This window comes from Podarcis muralis, chromosome 11 (assembly GCF_964188315.1).
Source record: "Podarcis muralis chromosome 11, rPodMur119.hap1.1, whole genome shotgun sequence".
NCBI classification, from domain to species: domain Eukaryota; kingdom Metazoa; phylum Chordata; class Lepidosauria; order Squamata; family Lacertidae; genus Podarcis; species Podarcis muralis.
This window is the reverse complement of record NC_135665.1, coordinates 39,530,568-39,554,580: the sequence shown is the minus strand read 5'-3', so window position 1 is coordinate 39,554,580 and position 24,013 is coordinate 39,530,568. Positions and strand designations below refer to the sequence as shown.

General features: G+C 42.8%; 1 protein-coding gene across 2 annotated transcripts; it reads left to right on the top strand.

Annotated features, from left to right (window-relative positions):
* Positions 1 to 1,889: 1,889 nt before the first annotated feature.
* Positions 1,890 to 22,848, top strand: LOC114606565 (centromere protein H). 2 transcript variants are annotated; one of them, XM_077936317.1, is made up of 11 exons: positions 1,898 to 2,064; positions 3,560 to 3,615; positions 3,881 to 3,929; positions 4,977 to 5,051; positions 5,775 to 5,831; positions 8,812 to 8,875; positions 9,825 to 9,876; positions 11,750 to 11,913; positions 17,798 to 17,861; positions 18,259 to 18,461; positions 21,254 to 22,848. In XM_077936317.1, exons 1-11 carry the CDS (start codon positions 1,931 to 1,933, stop codon positions 21,269 to 21,271), a joined length of 936 nt encoding a protein of 311 aa, XP_077792443.1. In that variant the 5' UTR covers positions 1,898 to 1,930; the 3' UTR covers positions 21,272 to 22,848. The 2 variants fall into 2 exon arrangements, with proteins under 2 accessions (XP_028604804.2, XP_077792443.1); XM_028748971.2 differs by lacking the exons at positions 17,798 to 17,861; positions 18,259 to 18,461; positions 21,254 to 22,848 and adding an exon at positions 12,265 to 13,380 and having other exon boundaries at positions 1,890 to 2,064.
* The last annotated feature ends 1,165 nt before the right edge of the window (positions 22,849 to 24,013 follow it).

Sequence of the window (24,013 nt, the reverse complement as noted above, 5' to 3'; positions counted from 1 at the left end):
CTCCAGCATTCTTAGCCAGCTGCTTCTCTGCCCTCTCATGTCCCTTCTTTGTTTTTCCTTCGCTCCCCACTTAAAATGTGGTTACAAAGCATAGATCCCACTGTTGCCTGGGGCTGCAATAGTGCAAAAACGTGGTTAAAAAGCATGGATCCTCAGGATCTTTGCATTGGGTCACCCCAAATTCACCATCAGATCACATAGCATGTCCATGGCTACAGCCTGCACCAAAAAAATCACGCACCCACTGTTGCCTGGGGCTGCAATGGTGCAAAAACGTGGTTAAAAAGCATGGATCCACATGGATCCTCAGGATCTTTGCATTGGGTCACCCCAAATTCACCATCAGATCACATAGCATGTCCATGGCTATAGCCTGCACCAAAAAAAGCACGCACCCACTGTTGCCTGGGGCTGCAATGGTGCAAAAATGTGGTTACAAAGCATGGATCCACAGGGATTCTCAGGATCTTTGCATTGGGTCACCCCAAATTCACCATCAGATCACATAGCATGTCCATGGCTACAGCCTGCACCCAAAAAACCACGCACCCACTGTTGCCTGGGGCTGCAATGGTGCAAAAACGTGGTTACAAAGCATGGATCCACAGGAATTCTCAGGATTTTTGCATTGGGTCACCCCAAATTCACCATCAGATCACATGTCTGTGGCCACAGCATGAAGCACAAAAATGATACATCCACTGTTTCATTCAGAATGTTTTTTCCCTTGTTTTTCTCCTCTAAAAACGATGTGCGTGTTATGGTCAGGTGCGTGTTATAGAGCGAAAAATACGGTACTTGAGCCTCAGCTTCAGAATCTGTCCTAGTGAGCACTCAGGGCTGATTTCCTTGAGACTCTCAAGAGTCTCCTCCAGCACCATAATTCAAAAGCATCAATTCTCCAGCGATCACCCTACCCTTATATATAGGTCTATGCTTGGCAAATCCACACCATGATCAACTCCTGTCCGGAAACCAACGTCCCCACTGTGGAAGGATGTGTGGATCCAGAATTGGCCTCCACAGGCACTTAAGGACTCATTGCTAAAACCGTGTATATGGAAGACAATCTTACTCGGCTAGGAGTGATCGCCAAAGAATATAGAGGTCTGGTGACTTCTGCTTTACTGTATCTGAAGTGTGCATGCACACAAAAGCTTATACAGTGGTACCTCAGGTTAAGAACTTAATTCGTTCTGGAGGTCCGTTCTTAACCTGAAACTGTTCTTATCCTGAAGCACCACTTTAGCTAATGGGGCCTCCTGCTTCTGCTGCACCGCTGGAGCACAATTTCTGTTCTCATCCTGAAGCAAAGTTCTTAACCTGAGGTACTATTTCTGGGTTAGAGGAGTCTGTAACCTGAAGTGTATGTAACCCGAGGTACCACTGTACCCAGAACAAACTTAGTTGGTCCATAAGGTGCTACTGGACAATTTTTTATTTTTTCATCCTAACACTGCAAGCCTAAATTCACCAGTTCCGCCAAATGCAAGGTGTAAATGTGTTCAGGATTGCAGCCTAAAGCCCCGCCCCTTGTTTTAGTTGGTTTATAACCGCCCTCCTTTACCCATTTTTCTTTGTTTTATTATGGGTGTCTGCGCGAGAGAGGACCTAACGCTATAGTAGTAGTAGTAATTAATAAAATGATGGCCCACGAAAAAAACTCTCTTCCCCCTCCACGCACTTGACCCCCCGCCCCCTTGAAGAGGAGCTTTCTTCGGCACGCCCATCGCAGCTGGGAGGCGTGGCCCACCAGGCCGGAAGGTAGAGCGTCTTCGGATTTCGTTCGGAGCTGGGAGTGCGGCTTATCTCAGGCTGGAGCAATCGATCGCCGCGCTCCCTCGGGACCGTGACGTAAGGCTGCGGCGGCGGGCCTTTTGAAACAGAGGGGAGGGAGGGAGTTGCGCGAGGGAAGCGGGCCTGGCTTGGGATGGAAACAAGGGAGGGCGCGGCGGCGGCGGCGGCGGCTCCTCTCGAGGGCTTCGTTGAAGAGACGTCCGAAGAAGCCCGACGGCTCGTGGGCGAGGAGGGACAGGAGAAGCTGGACCTGGTGTCGCTTTTAAGGTCAGGCCCTCTCTGGGTATTGGTGTCGGGCGGAGTCTCAACACACAGAGAAACCCTCACACTCCCTCACATAGGAGCCAACGCCCTTCGCTCCCCCATAAAATATTTGAAGGGGCCGCCCCCCCCAAGTTGATGGGCATTGCCATTCAAAGAGTGAACGTGCGCCACGTCGTGTGATCGATTATGCCTCCCCCCAAAAAATATTCATGTTGGCACCCCTGCCCTCTATACAAACACCCACGCACAAACACACACACCCTCCAAACTGCCGCATTTGCTGTTAAAAATCACGGTGGATTTGAATTTCTATGCCACCTCTATAACATTATTTAGAAAGAAATGCATTGGAAGCATGTAAACCTTAATTGTGCATATTTAGTTATTTATTAAAGTCCCCGGGTCTGTGCATCTGGCTGTTAACCAGAAGGTTAGTGGTTTGAGCTGTGGGCAGGATTCCTGCCTTGCAGCGGGTTGGACTAGATGACCCTCAGGATCCTGTCCAACTTTATTATTCTGTGGCTTTTATTTCTTGCTTCTGAAATAAAAAAAAGTCCTGAAGCTATTTAACGGTGAAAACATGCATAAAAAACAACTTCGGGTCCAATGCAAAACAAAAATCTACCCTTAAGAGGCTCGTGGGAAAAGAAAAGTCTTCAAAAGACTATAAAGGCAGCATCTGATTCGCAGTGGGAGGGAGTTCCAAAGAGTAGGTGCTGCCACACTAAAGCCCCAATTTCTACACTGCATGGAGCAGGCCTCCTGAGGATATGTTATCTGTAACAAACACTCTCCTTCAGAGTACAGTCATAGGCTGGGCATAAAGGGATAAGATTACGGTATATTTTAGGAATTATGGTTCCAGGCTATAGTGGGCTTTGTCCAGCTGTATTGACATTACAGCTAGTTGAGCCATTGTGTTTTGCATTAGCCGCAGCTTCCAGACCAACCTCAATGGCACCCACACACCTTCACATTATAGGTTATGAGTTTCAAGTGGTATACTATGCTTGAGCCCAGGCCAGCTAATTATGATTCATTAAGAGAACAAAGGGAATGGCTCTGTGCCAGAGGCCAAAAGGGTGGGCCTCCCTCCCTGATTAGTTACCGTAGGTCAAAGTAAAAGGTCATAGTTGAAAATACAGTTATGTGAATGAGAAGTTGGGAGAGAGGCTGCAGGCTGCAATGGCAGAGAGTGTGTCATAGCTGATTTCTTCAGGAATCCAAGGTTGTGGTAATGGGAGAAGCAAGATTCTTTTGGGATGTTAATTTATTATTATTAAATTTGTATACTGCCCTTCATCTGAAGATTGGGTCTTTCTAAAGACATACCCAGCTCCTCTTTAAAATGCTGATCAGAATGCTACTGTCTTTGATTTCAGTATCAGATAAAAGGTGGATGCTATTAATTCATATGTGAACAAGATAAATTTTCTGTAAACTACTACCAGATCCATTCTCTTGATTTTTTTCTGTCAATTTGTTTTTTACTTTGTAGAGTAAGAGAACAAATAAAGCAACAACTTTTGGAATATAATGCAACAGTTAATGCAAGTAAGTGTGTGACTACCATTGTGAAAAATAAAAACTTTCTTATGTTTATATATTGCTACATAAAAAACACAGTACAAACATGTAAAGTTATCTGATAAGCCCTTGTTTAGAAAGTAAATTCCCGGATGAGGTCTCTTGAGGACTTTATTTCTCTTTATAATCTTATGAAATGGTGTTTTGAAACTTACTATACTATTGGCATGTTCCTCTTGGGGGGGGAAGTGTTTTTCAGTTACTTCTAACATATTCATCTTTTATGTGACAGATGAAGAAATCATTACGGATCAAGTTATTGATGAAAAGGCCATTCTGTGGTATGTCATCATAACTTATTAATGAATATGCTACTATGATGTTTCCATGGTTCCCCCCCCCCCCAAGGCAAAGGGCTAATGGCAATGTTATGTTTGTAAGGAGGACATGGGTATGAAGCATTGACTTGTATCTCTTTACATGTTGCATATTCTAGTTCATTTCTATTTGCAGAATTATCTGTGATTTAACAAAATAACTGAAAATGTTGTATTTATAAACTATCAGGCTTGTGTTTAAAAGTGTCTAAAATATCTTTATGCTTCTGAGTTTAAATGGCAAGTTTTAAAATTGTTTATCCTTAACAGACATAGTTGAAAGTAAACTCTACTTATTTCAGTGGGATGTATCTCCAAGGGAATGTGTGTGAAAGCAAGGTAAATGGGATAAGCGGCTTGTTGTGGTTTTGTTCATTGTGCTCAGACCATGTTAAAAAAAATAAATTGGAAGTTCCGTGGCCAGTTTAAATTGTGTAAATGGTTGTCTGCATATTTTGTATGTTTGCCCCTTGCAATCAAGAAGAGCAACAAGCTGTCCATGGTGTTAATACTCCATTGCCTGTCTGGGGAATTCTGCTCAATCCCTTCTCCTGTATTGTCCACACACCAACCTTTTTTCATAGCCTTGGGGTCTAGAAACTGGATTAATTTCTCAATGAAAGGTGAAATCTGTATGCTGAATGCAGAATCCAATAACAAGTTACGTGCTTGTGCGGCAAGGTCTCAGAAAGCTTTCCCACCCAATAATGCTGGCAACACAGATGTTACATTAAATGCGGAGGAGGAGCAGATATCATTATATGAATAATTTTAGCATTACATATCTACTTGCTGTTCTACATCTCCAAGTTCCCAATGCAACTTGCAGAAAGAGTAAGGACCAATATCTGAGCAGAGCAATATTGCTTTTCAAACATCAATAACTAGGAAAATGTGTTTAAAACTTCTCCAATTAGAAAAGTTTGATAGAAGAATCACCTTCTAAGAAATATACGTTTCAGATCACTTGATCCTTGGTTTCTGTTTACCTGAGTTTTCTTTTGCTCTTAGTACAATAGAAGACTTGGAAGGGGAATTGGAAGAAGTGAAGCTATCACACAGACACAAAACTTTGGCATTACAAAGGTAAAGATTCAATCTTTCTGAAAAGTTGAAGTATAACATAGGACATGAATGAAGAACTAATCTAGATTGGAGGAATTGAAAATATACTGTGTCTGTTACCACAGGGATGGCTTGTTTGGTCAGATTCTTACCACATGGAAGTTAAAAAATCCAAGCCACAATCCAGCAAATGTTATGTGGAATTAAGATCCACTGGAATTAATGGGCTTGTGCATCCAACTCAGTGCTTGATTGTGCAGCAAAGTTACATATGTGAAATTACTTAATAGTAATTTTTATGCTTTACAAAATTGAGCATTAGACAACTTTTTATTCTGCAGCTGCCTTCTATTGAACTTCATATATGTCTGCTTCTTTTTAAAAAATGGTTTAATGGTTTAGTGAATATATAAATAAAACCTATGACATTTAGCACATGAAACAGCTTAACTACTAATTGAAATAAAATATATTATTGGAATTTCCTCAGAAATACAAACACAAGGTTCCTTACTATACAAAGTTTTATATACATCTTGATCTTTGAAATAGTACTCTGGTGTGATCTGTAATGTTTAGCTAGTAGGTTATGGTGCATCACCTGTTCATGGAAATGTGTATATGAAAGCAGAAAAAAAATAATCTTAAAATCCAGTTCTTATTTCTTCTATGAATGTCCTAGACATACTGTCATGCATTTCCTCAGAACACATCTTACTTTTCGTCTTCTTTTTAACTGTATAGGTTGCAAGTAAATGATGCACTTAGAGCCAAGCTGAGGAACAATGATGACAACTCAAAGTAAGGGGATTTGAAAGTCCAAGGAGTTCTTTAAACTGAATTATTTAACTGACAGGAATATTTGTAGCTTGTTTAATGACTGTGGAATTGATATGCAAATACTGCTTCTGTGGATAATAGAATATTTCAGAAAGGCACTCTGGTTAGACAACTGATATTCCTAGATGAAATTTCTAGTCCCTTATAGTTGGTTTAAATCAGCTGTTGCAATGCCCTACAGTGGTGCCTCGCAAGACGAAATTAATTCGTTCCGCAAGTCTCTTCGTCTTGCGAGTTTTTCGTCTTGCGATGCACGGTTTCCCATAGGAATGCATTGAAAATCAATTAATGCGTTCCTATGGAAACCGCCTTCAGACCAGGTCCGGGGACAGTCTGTCCCCCGACCTCTTCTGAAGGCTGGGGGGGGCAAGGGCTTTTCTTTCCACCCCCAGCATTTTAAAAAACCCCAGGACAGCGGAGGACTTCTCCGCTGTCCGGGGCGATCTTAAAATGCTGGCGGGCGGCATTTTAAAATCGCCCCGGGACAGCAGAGGACTTCTCCGCGTCCGGGGCGATTTAAAAGCCCCTGGGAAGGCAGGCAGGGGGGACAAAGACTTTTGCCCCCGCCAGCCTTCAGAAGAGGTCCTGGACCTCTTCTGAAGGCGGGCGGGGGGCGAAAGTCTTTGCTCCCCCCTGCCTGCCTTCCCGGGAGAGCGGAGAAAGGCAGCGCGTTTCTCCGCTGTCCCGGACGGCTTTTGAAGGCAGGCGGGGGGGAGCAAAGATTTTCGCCCCCCGCCCGCCTTCATAAGAGGTCCTGGACCTCTTCTGAAGGCGGGGGGGGCGAAAGTCTTTGATCCCCCCTGCCTGCCTTCCCGGGAGAGCGGAGAAAGGCAGCGCGTTTCTCCGCTGTCCCGGACGGCTTTTGAAGGCAGGCGGGGGGGAGCAAAGATTTTCGCCCCCCGCCCGCCTTCATAAGAGGTCCTGGACCTCTTCTGAAGGCGGGCGGGGGGCGAAAGTCTTTGCTCCCCCCCGCCTGCCTTCCCTTCGGAGCATCGTTCCGAAGCCGGGCGGCGGGAGGAGGTGTTCCCGCCCTGCCGCCCGGCTTCGGAGCATCGTTCCGAAGCCGGGCGGCGGGAGGCGGTGTTCCCGCCCGGCCGCCAGGCTTCGGAGGAGGTCCGAGGACAGTGGGGAAGATGCGCTGCGCTTCCCCGCTGTCCCGGAGATTTCCCTATGGGCTGTCGTCTTGCGAAGCAAGCCCATAGGGAAATTCGTTTTGCGAAGCGCCTCCAAAACGGAAAACCCTTTCGTCTAGCGGCGTTCGTCTTGCGGGGCACCACTGTATTTTAGTCCTTTGTAAAATTCTCATACTGTGGTTCCATTTAACTACAACTGGGATACAATTTAAAACTAGAATCAGGTTAAAATTAGCTGTGATCTCAGCAAATCTGTTCCTTAGAATTGTGCTGTTGCTGATTTTTTAGAAGGCAGCTGCTGTTTTTGGTTTTGGTTGTTTGTTTGTTTGTTGGGCAGCGTCCACTTAGAGTAAGCACCTACCGGTATGTCATTTACCTCCCCATAACATGTTTCTCACAGGGAAGTCATAACAGTGAAAGTAACTCCCCTAGGAAGAAAACAGCTGTAGAGGGGGAAACATGGACAATAAAAAAGTGGGCGGTCTAGCATGCTGTTGTCCCCACCCTGGTTTTTAAATGGCTCCAGCCCCTTTGCTTCATAGGAACTTGACCAAATCTGCATTACAACGCACAGGTGCTGGTGCCATAACATGTACTTTTGAGACTTTTTCTCTAAATCCTGCTTTTTTATTGTTTTTCACTGCTTGCAACTTGCTGCAGATGAATATCTTGATGCCCAGGTGTGTTGCATGCTTAACTGGCATAATGCACACATAGAAGTACTAGTAAAAGCCAAAAACAGATCTCTTGATATATGAATATTTGGCCATTAGAAATACCCCCATCACCTGGCTTTTAGACCTGATCCAGTGCAGGCAGTTTTCAACTTTTTTTGTTAGAGAAAGGTGGATTGAAGTCAAACTGCCTTCACTTAAATTGAGTCTGTGAATAGATTTAAACCAAGGGTGGGGAATCTGTGGCCCTCCAGATGATGTTAGACTACGTTTGTTTGTTTGTTTGTTTGTTTGTTTGTTTGTTTGTTTGTTTGTTTGTTTGTTTGTTTACTTGTCAATCAGTTTCTACACCACTCAACATAAAGATATCTAGGCACCAAAGCAAGATATAATATCATATTATATCAATATGATATAACATAAAATACAGAATAAAACTGTATGGTATGTTCAGTAAAACATACAAGGCTGGGTCATATTGCAGGGGAAATGTAATTTTCCATAATCCCTGACTATCGACCATCCCGGTTGATGGGAATTGGCCAACACCTGGAAGACTCAAGAGTTCCACAGCCCTGGTGTAAACTAAGGACCAAATGAAATGCTACGCACAAAATTCACAACAAAAATACCAGCCACTTTGGGATGGGATGATTTGGAGAGAAATAGCAGTATGGGGGCTGCTTAATCTTTGGCCACTGCTTTCTGCTGCAACTCCCCCTGTGGGAAACACATTTGAAACTCTGTAGGGAAAAGAACAATGTGGGAAGGAGGGATTTGCAGCAGAAAACCACAGCCAGGGAAAGAATTAAGCAGCTGAATCTAACACTGCATATTCTCTCCAAATCACCCCATCCCAAAGAGAAAGGGCTGTAGTTCGGTGGTAGAGCTTTGCATGCTTTGCTGGGAATGTCCCCTATCTGAAACCCTGAAGAGCCACTGCCAGTCAGTGTAAACAGTACTGCGCTAGGTGGACCAGTGGTCTTCCTTGACATAAGACAACTTTATATGTGCTTATATATGCTTTTCTTAGAAGAAGGGCATCAGGCATCTGTTTAAGTGTATTTGCATATAAGTTTGATTTGACTGTATGGGCCTCAGGGTCATGCTGATTTCTGTTTATGCTTTCATTAGGTTGATCGGGGAGACTATAAAACACATTATGATGCTTAGTACTGCAGTAATTAAATTGAAGCAGGCAAGTATCCTTTCTGTTAAAACGTTAAGGCTCATTGTCTAGAAAAGATATATTTGCAACCCATGGTAGATAAAAGTGTAGCTGTACTTTAAAAAGTTACTGTGTTTACATACTACCCTTTCTCCTAAAAAAAAAGTACTAAAGTTAATATTCACAGTTACAGTATTACTTTGGGGTGCCAGGGGGGTAGTGGGGGGGACACATTGTGCTCTTTTCAGGGTAGCTTGTCCACCTTTGGTCCCCACCCTGCACCTGTGGCTCCTAGAAGCTGTCAGCATGCAACAGTAGCCACACCCCGGGAATGGCTTTGACTGGCCAGCTAAACCAGGTGAGGGGAGCCAATGGGTCTGAAACCCTCAGTGAATAAGGGACTTCCGAATATGTGAAGACGGGTTCCGGTGGATTGAGTGGATGAGACCAATAGTGGGTCCAATGTTCAAGAAGTTGGTTTGTGCACAGGCTGTATAGAGAAGTGAGGGGCAGATGGGGCTTATCTGGGAAGGTAGTCCATGTAGGAGGAGGAAAACTGATCCCAAACCTCTACTGCCTTGTGGGACATCTTCAGGAGAAGAAAATCCTAAGGAGTAAACCCTACACAAATCTGGAATGGAGTCTTTAAGGTGGTTGGATGGCATCTTGCACACCACCTTCTGGCAACTCCTGCAGCCAAGTTGGTGCCAAATATATTTATCTGCTTTCCTTTGGACCACAGCAGCGAGGCCAAGAGGGGGCGGTCTTGTCATCTGGGCATCCCAGGACTTCCATACACACTGCTCAGGCTTATGCCCCAGGGAGGTCACTTTGGTGCTGCTAACTCAGTGTTTTGACTTCACCTCTGGAAGAGCACTCCATTGTCTCTCGAGGTAGAAGGATGCCAACAAGTATTACTCTGACAACCGGATTAGATATTTTTTACAAAATATATTAATGAACTGCTTTTTTAATATAGCAGTCTCGTGAACTCGAAGAAAAATTGAATGAAGTTAAGCAGAGAAGACAATGTAAGTTTTTTAACTGTAGTGAAATATCGGTTTCCCTTTTGTATCTTATAAAGGTGGTGTGCCATGAAAATGAGAGTGTGTTGGAAACATTATCATTCCACCCAATGATGGATGTGCACATTATAAATTCTCATGGATAGTCAGTCTGGTGGTTAGTGCAAAAGGGGTGTGGTAAGGAAGGTGCCCCAAGAACAGTATAAAGCCCACATCACAGTACCATTGTGTGCAATTACACAGGTGCTAAGGTTTCTTTCTGTGGGCATTCAAGAACAATAACAGAGATAGGTAAGCATCCCCACAAAGTTTTCTGTTAACTACTCCAATTCTGGTTTTACTGGATGATTACTGCCGCTTGCTTTACTCATACAGTGGTACCTCAGGATGCAAACGGGATCTGTTCCGGAGCCCCGTTCACATCCTGAAGCGAACGCAACCCACGACTGCCCGTCTATGGGGGGGGTCATGGTTTGCCGCTTCCGTCCATGCGCGTGGCATCATTTTGAGCATATGCGCGAGCGGCAAAACCTGAAAGTAACACGCTCCGTTACTTCTGGGTCACCACGGAGCACAACCCGAAAAGGCTTAACTTGAAGTGACTTCAACCCAAGGTAGGACTGTATTTTCATGATCCCATTTAGAAAAGAACCTTAAGCCATATTACGGCCTTAATACAGGTCCATGCAGAGCTTGTCAGAAGCCCAGGGCGGGAGGCTTGTCTGTGAGACAGGCCAACGCCTAATCTGACCTGACACTACACCCTAGTATGCAGTAACGCAGGTCCAGATTTTACTATCAAAGCCTTGCAGTGCATATGGACAGGCATGGGGTTTCACCCAATAAGTCCCCGGTCTGTCACAGGGCGTTCTTGGCATTACAGCATATCTGGAGGGCCCCTTGGCTAGCTTAGCCCTCCAATGCCCAGGGCAGGTGGGCCTGGCTGCCCCCACTCACACAGATCTGCCTTAATGTGTACACACTTTCTTCCAAAACTAAGTTTTTGTAGAATCAGCAGAGCTTGTTTTTATTTGCACACTTAATATATACTTCTGCATACACGGGGTATCCCCTTAGTATGTAGAAACCAGTACCTTGATTTTTCTTCGGTCCAGTTTGCTTCTAAACAGCCAGGCACTCTCCACTCAAAGTTTGCAATTACTATGTAAGATCACTTACCTTTGATTTTTGTTCACTACTCCGTGATGACTTGCTACTTTTTACAAGCAGTGTTGAAATGCAATACTTGGATTGTAGTAGCTTCTTTAAGTGTATTGTAGCTTGTAATTGGTTGTATTAATATTATGCATGCCCATAAATCTGCTCTGGAAGGTCCCCCAACCCTGTGGAGCAGCTTTTGAGGGTGCACAGATGGCTGCAGGAGGGGGGAAAAGGAAAGGGAATTGAAATTATGTCAGATGGAAGTCTGTTCTGCTCGCAAAGCAGCAGCATTGGATAAAACTACATGTGTTTAGAGTTCTAACGGTTTAAGCATGGTGTGTGGAATGGAGGCATACAGTCATACCTTGGAACTTGAATGGAATCCGTTCCTGAAGTCTGTTTGACTTCCAAAATGTTCAAAAACCAGATCACGGCTTCTGATTGGCTGCAGGAAGCTCCTGCAGCCAATCAAGCCCCAGAAGCCTTGTCGGACGTTCGGGTTCCAAAAGAACATTCACAAACCAGAACAATCACTTCCAGGTTTGCAGTGTTTGGGAGCCAAAACTTATGAGTTCCAGGGTGTTCGACAACCAAGGTACAACTGTATTTCTTTATTTTAAAACCGTGTCATAAATCACTCACTACAAAGCCTCTTCTAGCACTAGGATTTGGGAAATGATCAAGCTCATAGTTTCATATTTTTCTCATAATTCAATAGCACTAAAGCAAGCTATGGATTGCAAACTGGCAGATATACATAATATGAAAATGAAACGAAAAGAGGAACTGGACAATATGGAAGTGAGTGAAATGTTGAAGAAGGCCCGTAGAAATCTGCAAAAGGAAATTGAGATGACGACATTGATTCAAAACATCTTCCAGGTAAAACTGCCTCTGAGAAGGACAGATTATATCATTTTGATCTGTACTAAATATAAATTGAGTCAATTTATATCCTACTAGCAAGAATGACTTTACTGATGAGAAAGCTACTTTTATTGGGGAATTTTGTGATCTATTGACAGTTTAATATATTAAACATTAACATTTCTGTGCATAGATTGAGAATGACCAAACGTATAACTTGCACGATGCGTGACCACTTTCTTTTATCAGCCCACATTTTTTCCCCTTTTTTAGTATTGACATCCTGAAGAGAGTTCCATTTGCTACTGGGAGCATGAAGTATCTGAAGTATTTCTTTAAAAACTAAACAAGCTGATTTTGTTTCAGAATCTCATTATTGGAAGTGAGGTCAATTGGGCAGAAGATCCAGCTTTGAAGGAAATTGTTCTGCAACTGGAGAAAAATGTGGCTAGAATGTGAAGAAGCAGCAGAGCAGTACATTTTCTATGGTTTGCTGATTCAGAGGAGAAGCAGTAGTCTGTCAAGCTATTGTGACAAAGAGGTGTGTTTTCATAATCATAACTCCAGTGGCGCTTAATTATATTGATGCACAGATGGACTTGAAAACTTCCTGCTGTAAAATATGTTGCCTAACTTAATGACTAGATTTGTTTGCTCTACCTTGGAAGAACCATTCCAGTTTTATGGAAGGAGTTATTAACGGAGAGTATTGTAACCGCAACATTCTTCCCATCACCTCCTCAATTTCCAGAGAAGACAGAGCAACAGGTTTGCCTTTTAAATCTTATTTCCTGCTGGGAAGGCAGGAATGCCTTTGCTTACATTTTGACTTTCTTTACCACCTATAACTAGCACATCATTTTTATGTGTGACAGTGGAAAGCAGCTTAGCATTTTGAGGGATCATTTTTGTGAACATTTTTGTTATATTCAATGGATTGTTATATTCAATGGATTTCCAAAGCCACTTCACTACAATGGTATGTTATGCATGTTTAGTTAACTGTTGTGCATTTAAATAGTTGGCTGCTGCTATTATTGCAGTGCCATCATTATACATGTAACATTGTGCATTTAAGTGTTTCATTAAAAAGTTAGATGACTGACTCCAAGGAACTTAAAATCTAAAATAATGAGGAACATAATGAAGGGAAGGACAGGAGTAGAGAAATCTTACTGTAGAATGACCATAGGTTAGAATTCTTGTATTGTTTATACATGTTATGTCATAGTATTGGCTGCGTTTGCAGTGAAATAAAATAGCTTTATGTGTTATCCTATATGGTTTGGAGGGTTCAAACCTCTTACAAGCTTAGCACTCATGGGAATAAGATGTGGCCCTCTTGTGGAAGGATGGTTATTGGTTTGGTTTGCTTTTATTGTGTATTTTGCATCTTCATTTTGTATTTTTATGTTGTGAACCATTCTGTGGTCTTCAGATGAAGGGTGGTATATAAATCAAATAAATAACTCTTGAATATCAGGAATGGTTCTACGAAGGGAGGTAAAAAGTGGAGTCCCCCAATGACTGGCTTTTGGACCTGTGCTTTTAACTTGTTCATAAACAATCTAGAGCTAGGAGTGAGCAGTGGCGTGACCATGTTTGCTGAAAATACTAAGTTGTCCAGGACATGGGGTCACGAAGAGTCGGACACGACTAAATGACTAAACAACAACAAGAGGTGACATAATATAAACGCATGTGATAATGCCATGGAGAAAGTGGATCAAGGCAAGTTCTTCTTCCTCATAACATTAGACTTGTAGCTATCCTATGGAGCTAAATGCTGGGAGATTCAGAACAGACAGAAGAAAGTACTTCTTCACACAGCACATATTTAAAACCATGGAATTTCCTCCCACAAGAGGCAGCGACGGCCACCAAGCCAGATGGTTTAAAGGAGAAGGACCATGTGGTGGGCCAGACTACCGTATTTTTCGCCCTATAGGACGCACTTTTTCCCCCCAAAAAATGAAGGGGAAATGTTTGTGCGTCCTATGGGGCGAATGCAGGCTTTCGCTGAAGCCTGGGGAGCGAGAGGGGTCGGTGCGCACTGACCCCTCTCGCTCTCCAGGCTTTGCGCACCTCTCCGCAAGCAGCGGGAGCCCAGCGCTGGGCTCCCGCTGCTTGCGGAGAGTTGCCTGCATGCTGAAGCCTGTGCGCGCTGAGCTCCGCACGTCCAGCCTTCGCGGACCTCTCCGCAAGCAGCGGGAGCCCGGCGCTGGGCTCCCACGGCTTGCAGAGAGCTGCCTGTTTGGGGGCTGGGTTCGGGGGAAGCTCGGGCTTCCCCAGCCCCACGCCTGGGGGGGGGGAATAATCCCCCCCTTTATTTCCCCCCCAAAAAACTAGGTGCACCTTATGGGACAGTGCGTCCTATAGGGCGAAAAATACGGTATATTTTTTGGGGGGGGGGATGAACGAATTCCTATGCCCCACAAATAACCCAGAGATACATTTTAAATAAAAGCATACATTCTGCTCATGTAAAAACACTGGTTCCCGAACCGTCTGCAGGCCGGATTGAGAAGGCAATTGGCTGCCTACCCCTGATTTAGGCAAACCTTGGAGGATAAAGCCTACTGAAGGCTACCAACCATAATGGCTATTGCTCTCTCCCCCCCCCCCCTTCACTGTGGAAGCTATAGTACAGAATGGGAGAGAGCAGTTCTGCTTGCGGACTTGCCGTAGGTATTGTTATAAGAATTTAAGGTCTCAAATATGTAAATTAAATGTACAAGACAAACACATACACAAATACATAAACCACATGTCTGAAACAGTACAGGAAGGCAGTCCTGAAACCATTTTGACTCTCCCAAATTGACCAAATGTTTCTCTGCAAGGAGGGAGGAAATGTCTCTGTGCCCATCAATCCTGCCTTAAGGGCACATTTAAGGTGTGGATAGGGTGAGCATGTGACCTGGATTCAGGAATTAAGTAGTTATAATAAAAGAGTGGCCAAAACCCAGATAATGCAATCAGGTAACCTGCCAGACAGGAGATAAACAACACACTCAGGATTCTGTTTTAGACCGCCCCCTGTGATGTATGTATGATGTTTCTGGGGGGTGGTCTGGAGTTTGAGGGTGGGCAGTTTAAAAGGTCTATATAAGGGCCTTTGTTCTGGGTTCCTCCTCCCTCCGGCATGTGGTGAGTGAGGACCCTGTTGCAACAGTTTAATGAAGATGAGGCTTACTAGCTGCTTTGCTTCTCAATATTCTCTGGTTGGTCTCTGTTATTTTCTACCAATAGAGAACCTACAAAAGGACTCTGTATGGGCTCTTGGGTACCCCATAAGGGAAAAGGAGCAGGTTTTTTCCTCATAACAGTACCTAGTTGGCCACTGTGGGACCAGGATGCTTCTTGAGTTGGGCCAAGGGCCTGATCCAGCAGGGCTCATATGAAGAAGTTCCCAACGGAAATAAATCCAGCAGGCCATTGCTATTGGTTTCTTGATAGCTTTAGGACACCCCCACCATCCATAAGACCAGGCTTCCTCAACCATGGCCCTCCAGATGTTTTTGGCCTATAACTCCCATGATCCCTAGCTAGCAGGAGCAGTGATCAAGGATGATGGGAATTGTAGTTTCAAAACATCTGAAGAGTTTGAGGAAGCCTGCATAAGAGCAATCCTTTCTAGAGAATAGCTTGCCTTGCACTAATGAAAACAATTGAAATGCAAAACAAAACACACTCTCCCTGTCCCAGTAGGAACTTTTTACTTATTTTTTTTCCCTCGGCTGTTAAGGACAAAATGAGACAAAGCGAGTGTCAGGGGCCCGCCCAGGCTTGTCCGCTTGAACTCTGAGCAGTTCAGTAACGCGGCGTGTGACGCTCAGCCTCTTTTCTTTCACCGAAGCCGCCCGACGGATCCGCTCCGTGCGCTGAGCGTCGCCGTCAAGGCCCCTTCCGTGGGCGGCGCTTCGCTAGGCCGCCGCCCGCTCCTCCTGGAAGCCCCGGCCCCCGTCGGCGCGCACTTTCCCCTGCCTGGGCCGGGCGGGCGGTCACCATGGGCAGCAAGATGGCGGCCGCCAGTAGGGTCGTTCAGGTAAGTCATTTAAGGCGTTTCTGCCGCAGGAGACCCCGCTCCGGCTTGGCGCACGGCCGGGCCTCGCACCTCTGGGCCAGGCTTCGGCGGCCGGCGGCGGGGAAGCGGGTCCCTCGCCCCGTGGGACTAGCGGAGGCCGGTGCCCTTGGGCGGGCAGGGGGAGAAAGCGCAGGAGGGAAGGCGGTCGAGGGGGGATGCGCTGCCTGCCGACCTCGGGAGAAGAAGTCGAGAAAGCGGCTCGGCTGGGGCCTCGCCACCTTGGCTGCTTCGGAGGGAGAGGCAGAGGTTTATTGGGCAGCCTTTCCCGGTCGCTTCGCCTGTCCTCCGCCTTTGCCCCCGAGGGTCCCAACTCAAAGCAACAGGGTCGCAATGCTGTCCTACGATGCACCATCATCTTCCTCATCGCCTCGGGATTAGATCCTTCTGTGCCCTGCAAAGCTGAGTCCGGATTAAGTCTCTCTAGGAAGTCTCAGCCCTCGTGTCAATGACAAGCATGTCAACTATAAATAAGAGTTGAGTGAAATATCAGCGTTTGCAGTTCCCCTGGCAAAAGAGGGAGAGGCACTTAAAAAAAACACACACACAAATGAAAATAAACTGTTAGACTGGACATGTTGACGAGCAGTTTGACCCCGTTTTTGCTCACAGGCAATGCCTTAAAATATTTCTGGCTGGTTTGGTGACTTGGAGAGAAGTGGTTCAGTCCGTTTTTAGTGCTTGGCACAGCGAGTGGGATGGTGATAATAACCAAAATAACTGGCAGTTTTCTGTCCTTTAGCAGTAAGGTGGCTAGAGCACCTTACTTAAATATTTGTACATCTTAAGTTTAGGGTGGAAAAGCAAAAGGTGTATAGGGAAAGGCATTGTTTGGGGTGCAAAATAACTTTTTCTTCCTCTTTCATAATATTGGAACTCAGGTCTTCCCATGGAATTGATCTTTGGCAGTAGAACTGGGATAGCCATATATATATATATATATATATATATATATATATATATAGTGCACAAAGCATTCATTAACTTAGGGAATTCACTGCCACAAGTTATGCCAACTTGTGGTTTTTTTAAAAAAAAAACACCTGTAAACATCATTGCTAATAATTCTTTTAGTGCCACTAGTTTGGCTCTTAGATGGCTTTAAAAAGGAATTAGAAAAAGGTAGTTTTTCTATCATATTTCTGTCATGCAGGTTTCCCTTATTCCAACACACTTTACTCTTGCAGAATATAACTAATAATCTACATTTCAGACATCACGGCAGCTATAGACTGCCACTTGTGAGCAACATTCTATGAGGATAGCAAGTGATATACTTCCTGACCACCCCTTAGGCAAACAGTAAACAGAACAAAAAAACCCTTTCTTCTCTGCAATAGAAATAATAATGGATAAAGAAACACTTCTGGAGAAATCTGTGCAATTAATTCAAGCATGACCACTGGACCTTGTACTTAGTGCTTGTTAACTATCCATGCAGATAAACCTGCTGCCTTGTGTAGTACAATAGTCCACCAGCTATGTTTCATTTGTCTTTGGATAGCATTAGATTGTGAATGAATAAGTGAGTAGTGTTTCTAGAGTTTACATGATAGGTTTTGTTCAACTCTTCAAATGTCTTTGTATTTTGCTCCCAAGCAAGCCAGTTTGCATTGTATCCCATTCTACTCAGAAGCCGTTGCTGTTGCCAATGTTCTGTTCCAAAAGGAGTTGGGTTGGGCTCCCCACTAAAATGCCATTTAGCAACAATGCTTGGTGGATTACACCTTTTCTTTGCAAGAAAATGTGAATATGTATATTGAATTGCTGTCCTAGTTATCTTACATTGCCTTCCATTTACCTGTTTTACTCTAGGTAGTGAAGCCACATACACCCTTAATTAAGTTTCCAGACAGAAGAAGTACTCCCAAACCTACAAGTAAGTATCTCTTTTATCTCTTTTAACAAATGCTTGTTAATTTTATCCAGCAATGTTTAGAAAAAGTTTGCCATAATACCATCCCATCCCAGGCTTGTGTATTTATAAGTATGTTTTATTGGATTCCATGTGACCTACTTCCATGTAAGAGTGCATAGGATCGCAGCCTTAGTCACCATATTTCTTTTGCTTAGACTAGAAATTGGTGTTAACTGACATTTGCTGTTTCTTTGAACATACCATTCCAAAATTCCCCTTTTCACTTAAAAAAAGTTATTTTTGTTGTTTTTTCTGCAACGGAATAACATGGCTATTACTCTAAATGCTTCATGATCTAGGGTTTCCTGAATATTTTTGCTAAAGTAAATGGTTTAGAACCTGTCTCTTGTTCCTTTAGTACAGGAGCCTCTACAGTCAAGAGTGCCTCTGCCTCATGGTTCAGCCTCACAACTCTCTGCAGGAGGTGGGTCGGCACCATCTACAAATATTTCATTCTCCAGTAGAATTCAAGGCACACCTGACACTTCAGAATTAGTAAAAACGTTACCTCAAAAATATAGAAGGAAACCCATGTCGGTGGAAGAGATGGAGTATATCCAAGTAAGGTCCCAGAGATTTCCTACATAATTTATTCTTTGCATTTGTTTTACTGAAATATCTATTATGTTGCCTTTCTTTTATAAATTGGACACAAGGTGGCCATTAAATGAAATAGTTTAAACAGTTCCAAAATAAAAGCCTAGGGCAGTCAATGGGAATGTCTGCAATCTAGTGCTGCGTTGATAAAACAATAGCCAGCATTGAAACAGTTCCAACAGCCTCATAGCCAAACAATAAAATAAGCATTAGGTGAAAAACCAAACTGTCAAAACCTGGATAATAAGACAGCCTAGTGCCTAGAAAAAATTAGGTCACCAGGTGTATCTTTCTTGGGATGAAGTTCCACAGATGGGTGCAACTGCAGAAGGGGACCCCTCCTAACCTTTTCTAAACTTCACCAATTGGGGCACCCAGAGAAAGTTTCTGATGATTAAAACCCAAAAACTCTGCTGGATCAGACTAGAGACCTATGGATAGTCCACAAGAAGGACCTGTTACCAATAGCTCTTTTTCATTATTGTTTGTCAGCAACTGGTATTCAGAGGCCTGGTCTTCTGTTCCTGTATATACTGTGTATCACAATTATCATAATCATTATCACCTATTATTTGTACCCTGCCCATCTGACTGGGTTGCCCCAGCCACTCTGGGCAGCTTCCAGCATATATAAAAACAAGTTTTAATGTTTTCTGTGTTGTAGCTATGACGATCAGTTCCCAGGCCAGTTGATATGGAAGTGGGTGAAACATTGTGGAAGCCTGCTCTTAGACAGCCTGGCTTTAAATGTTAAAAACAGCAGTTTGCATTGTTCCCAGGAACAGCCTGAAAGCCACTGTTGATCTTTAGAGCAGGTGTATGCATTATGAACCAGTTTAAATTTTCAAAGGCAGCTCCATATATAATGTGTTGTGGTAATCAGCCCTTTGTGTTACTAAAGCATAGACAACTTGTGTAGGAGAGTGAGTAGCTGGCATAAAGGTACTTAGCACTATGAAAAACAATCTCAGTATGCAGTATCCCTAGCTTCTACATCTAATATCCCTGTAGGAGTGCAACCCCATACAGTACAAGATAGCATCTTCAACGTCAGATAAGATACCACTAGGTATCTTATCTTTACTCAGCTCCAGTTTATTAGTTCCCACCCATCACATTACTGCAGGTGTGGAGAACCTTTTTATTATTATTTATAATTTTTATTAAATTTCCAAATTGTACATTTCAAAATAAACATTTAATACAATACCATATATCAGTTGACATACCTTCTTCTCCTTCCATGGTTCATTTTACTTATCTCTCATTTCTGCGTATTTTACTATAACCATTTTAGTCAATTCTCCAATTTACATCATTCAATTATTAATCACACTGTTGAGTTTATCTTGATGCTGCCACCATTTTCAGTTGTACATAGTTATTTTCTAAAGAATCAGCAAAAAATTTCCACTCCTCTCTAAATAAAAATTCTTCTTGCTCTTGTAATCTATAAGTTAAACCTGAAAATTCTATCATCTTGCCAATCTTCCTTACCAGGAACCTGCCTCACTTTCCATCTTTGGTCTAACAAAACTCAAGCCGCCATTGTTGCATACATTAATAGATTTCTCTGATATCTGGGAACGTCAGTTCGAACTATTCCTAACAAAAATGCTTCAGGTCTTTTTGGGAAAGTTGTTTTAAACATTCTTTTCAACTTATTGAAAATCATTTCCCAATATTCCTTAACCTTGTTACACATCCACTACATATGAAAAAAGGTTCCTTCAATTTATTTACATTTCCAGCACGTATCTGATTCTGCTTTATACATCTTAGCCAACCTACTCAGAGTTAAATACCATCTATGAATCATTTTCATATAATTCTCTTTCAATGTATAATATGCAGAGAATTGAAAATCATTCTTCCAGAGTTTCTCCCAGAGGTTTAAATCTATGTTATGCCCTATATCCATTGCCCAGTGTGTCATAGAAACTTTAACTAGCTCATGGTTTGTTTCCCATTCTAGCAATGTTATATATTTTAGACAATAATTTATCCTAATTCCATAGTAACTATCTTTCAAACTGTGAGCTTTGGTCCAAAATCCATTTTTTAGTCTGTTTTAAACAAATCATATAATTGATGGTACTGTAACCAATCCATAACTTGGCTCATTACTTCTTCCATTGGTTTCAACCCAGGTTCACTACCTGTGCAGGTGTGGAGAACCTTTATCCTTCCAGATGTCACTGAACTACTCTCATGAATTCCAGCAAGAATAGCACATCACCCAGAACGATGAAGTTGTAATTCAGCAATGTCTGGAAAGCCAAGTGTTCCCACCACCTATCTTAAAATGGCTGTTCGGAACATCAGCTGCTTTGCTTGGACAAAAAGGAGAAATAGCAATGGGTGTCATCCACATTTTGATGACACTTTACTCCAAATCCCACATGACCTTCCTGGATTACATGAAATAGTTTCATGTTCAAGATTGCAGTGTTTGGGGGAGGACACTTAGTGCACAACTGTGGGTTGGGCCCAAGGGACTCAAATTTATATTGCTTTGAGAAATACAGAAATACAGGCAGGCAGTTGATTTACTGGACCCGTAAATAGAAAGTGGGATATAGCACACTACAGAAAAGTCCAAATGGCAACAGAAAAATTATGTGTGGCTTGCTGTTATTCTTTATATCCCTATAAAGTTAGACATCAGTCACTTTATCCAAATGCAAATGGATATCAGTGCAAGAATTGATTTTTCTTTCTGTTGCAAGATAAATAACCAATATTTTTTCTTACAGCGTGGAGGTCCAGAATAACGCACAAGACTCCGGTTAGCTACTGGTGTACAACAAACTCTTATATTCACAACAAAGGCCTTCCTCACTCTCCGAATGTTATAAAAGTCTAAAAGCAAATAGCTTTGTTAAAGGTATTTCATGAGGGATGAGAAGGTAAATGCTTCTTCAGAAAGTGGCGGTGTCCTAAAACAGAAGACCATTCTGTTTTGAGTAATTGTGACTCCACTTTATACAACTCTACAATTAAAATTTTATTTTATTTGTTCTCCTTAGCAATAATGGTTTTGTTATCTCCTTTGTAGCTGTTGTTGATACACTAAGGAAGAACAGCAAAATCTCGTGGTGTTTTCACTGTTCATGTAATGCCTGTCTGGCATGAAGGAAAGCAATATTTGTTTCTTCTCTCCAACAGCATCAATCATGTCCTTTGGGAGAGTATTTTTAAAGGGTGGGGGATGTAAGAGACAGTATCAAGACAGAACTTGCAGGTGTTAGTGGATGAATTGTATTTATTAAACATCAGTTACATATTATGGCAAACTTATCTGCCTGCTCTTTTGGAAAGAAATACAGGCCTCCATTCTTGACAATTCCACTTGTAGGTACTACTCTCACTCAGCCTGCTTGTCAGATGAAATGTAGTCCAAATATGCAGGAACTCGTTTTAAAATGTATCTCTAAGTTATACTAATGACTAGAGGTTTTTCTTTTGAAATCTCAAAAGAATAAGAAATTAAAATGTTTGCACCATCTACTCATCAATCAAGTTTAGTATTGATACTATCCTTTGGTCTCAAAATGGACTTTGTTCCTGTGATCCTCATCAGTTGTGATGTGAAATGAGGATCTTCTGAAGGCTCAGGTGCCCATTTATTTTAATGAAATGAGGCATCTATCAGTACACATAATAGTAGCCAGAGATACCCTCCCAACACCAGTGTCACTGTTGCTTATCTATAGTAAGGTCAGGCCTACCCAGTTATATGGCTGGGAGCAATACAATCAATTTGACACTCCTGCTGCACCCATGTCGTCCTGACCTTGCTCCTGCTCATCTTTGTGCTTTAGAAATATATTATAAGTTCAAGCTACTAACATCAGTTAGAGTTGAGGCCTGGAACTTTTTTTCCAAGTTTGCAAGGATCCCTGGAAATGGTTTCTGAGTGGGGGGGAGGAGAGGGGCAGGGATTGATAAAGCTGTGTTCTTAAGTGAGAATTCTATAAGTGGAAAGTGTTGGAAGTATAGGGAGATCCATTTATGTATAAATTTCATTGTAAAGAGGTTTCCCATCTATTGCATACAGCTTCCAGACACTGAATCTGGAACTTTTTTAAAATGCAAAGCATACATGCTACCACTGAACTATAGCACTTCTTAAAAATAAATGCATGAATGAAATCTGCCAAGAAAGGCAATAAACACGCCTTGCAAATAAAATGCTGGTCACATCCACATTGTAGCAGGATATCTGCTTCCCTGGTCATCATGAAATGACATTTCCGTTTGAACAAGATGGGTTCTGCTCCAACCTACATCAAATTGTGGAATCTTCTAAATGTGATGGGTTGATTACAAATAAAGCTGCAACTGTTAATTTTGAAATGCTTATTTTGCTCTTTGGTTTATCTACAAAGTGGCCTTAAATAAAAAGCCGCAAGGTATAAATCCTGAAAATAAATAGAGTAATAAATGCATCTTTTGTTTGGTAAGTCCAAACAACAACAACAACAAAACAATCAGGATGTGCATGCCTACTTATTTTTTGGAATTTGCTTCTGAGTAAATAAACTTGTATCACATTGTGCTGCATTTATATTTTCTCAGATTCATTTGTGTGCAACCAAACATGCATTTATTATGTTACCTTTACTGTTGTAGTCAGGTGTAGTGGCTGCCTTGGCACTTGGGAACTTGAAAAGAGGGAGCTGCTTGAGCAAAGTGGTTGAGGTTCACTGGAGTTTGCTCACTCCCCTATAGTTTTCACTAAACTATGTGCATATACTTGCCAACTTATGATTGCAATTTATATATGATCCAGTGCAGTGGATTGTGGTCCATGAAAGCTGATACCATATTAAATACTCATTTTCAAGCATGGATGAGAACCAGGTGTTGAGTTCGACTTCATTTCCCACCAGCCTTGGTCAGCATGGCTAATGGGAGTAACAATATCTTGTGGGCCACAGGTTCTCCACCTCTGTTTAAAGTGCCACAACACTTGTTTTTGTTGCAAGACTAACACTGCTTAACAACAGGCTTCCCCACCCCTCTCTTTTGGGATGGCAGTGACAGCTTTTCCTGGGAAACAGGAATTTAGACTTTAGCAAGATGTGTAAGGGCAACAGAGGGCTCTCACAGAAGCAATGGGATGAGTTAACAGGGTTCCCCCCCCCAAAAAAAACTTTTCACATTACTTGTTACGATAAAACAGCACACACCCTACCACTTCTGAGGGCATTGGACTAGCTCACCAAGTCAAAGGGCTGGCAATATGATATGCACAGTTGTACATCCAACTGATAAGGTCTGACTGCTGGTGCAATTGCCTCTTCTCTGCCCAATGGTAGCGCTGGCCCTGCTGCAATCTGAAGGGTGCTTTTGACTAGCAAACCCCTCCCCACCTCCCAGCAATATTAACAATGGAATACATTTCTGGCCTGTCACCAGCTGGTCATCCCCAGTGCCCCTCCCCACCCCAGGGGCACACTTACAATACTGGAGTTCACGGGCAAGGTGCTTTTAAACGTGTACAAAACAGT

What these genes read in the sequence shown, in the direction of transcription:
- LOC114606565 (XM_077936317.1), top strand. Translation starts at nt 1,931, where the DNA reads ATGGAAACAAGGGAGGGCGCGGCGGCGGCGGCGGCGGCTCCTCTCGAG. An exon ending in GACCTGGTGTCGCTTTTAAG is followed by an intron (nt 2,065 to 3,559) that starts GTCAGGCCCTCT and finishes TTTACTTTGTAG; the next exon opens with AGTAAGAGAACAAATAAAGC. An exon ending in AGTTAAGCAGAGAAGACAAT is followed by an intron (nt 9,877 to 11,749) that starts GTAAGTTTTTTA and finishes ATAATTCAATAG; the next exon opens with CACTAAAGCAAGCTATGGAT.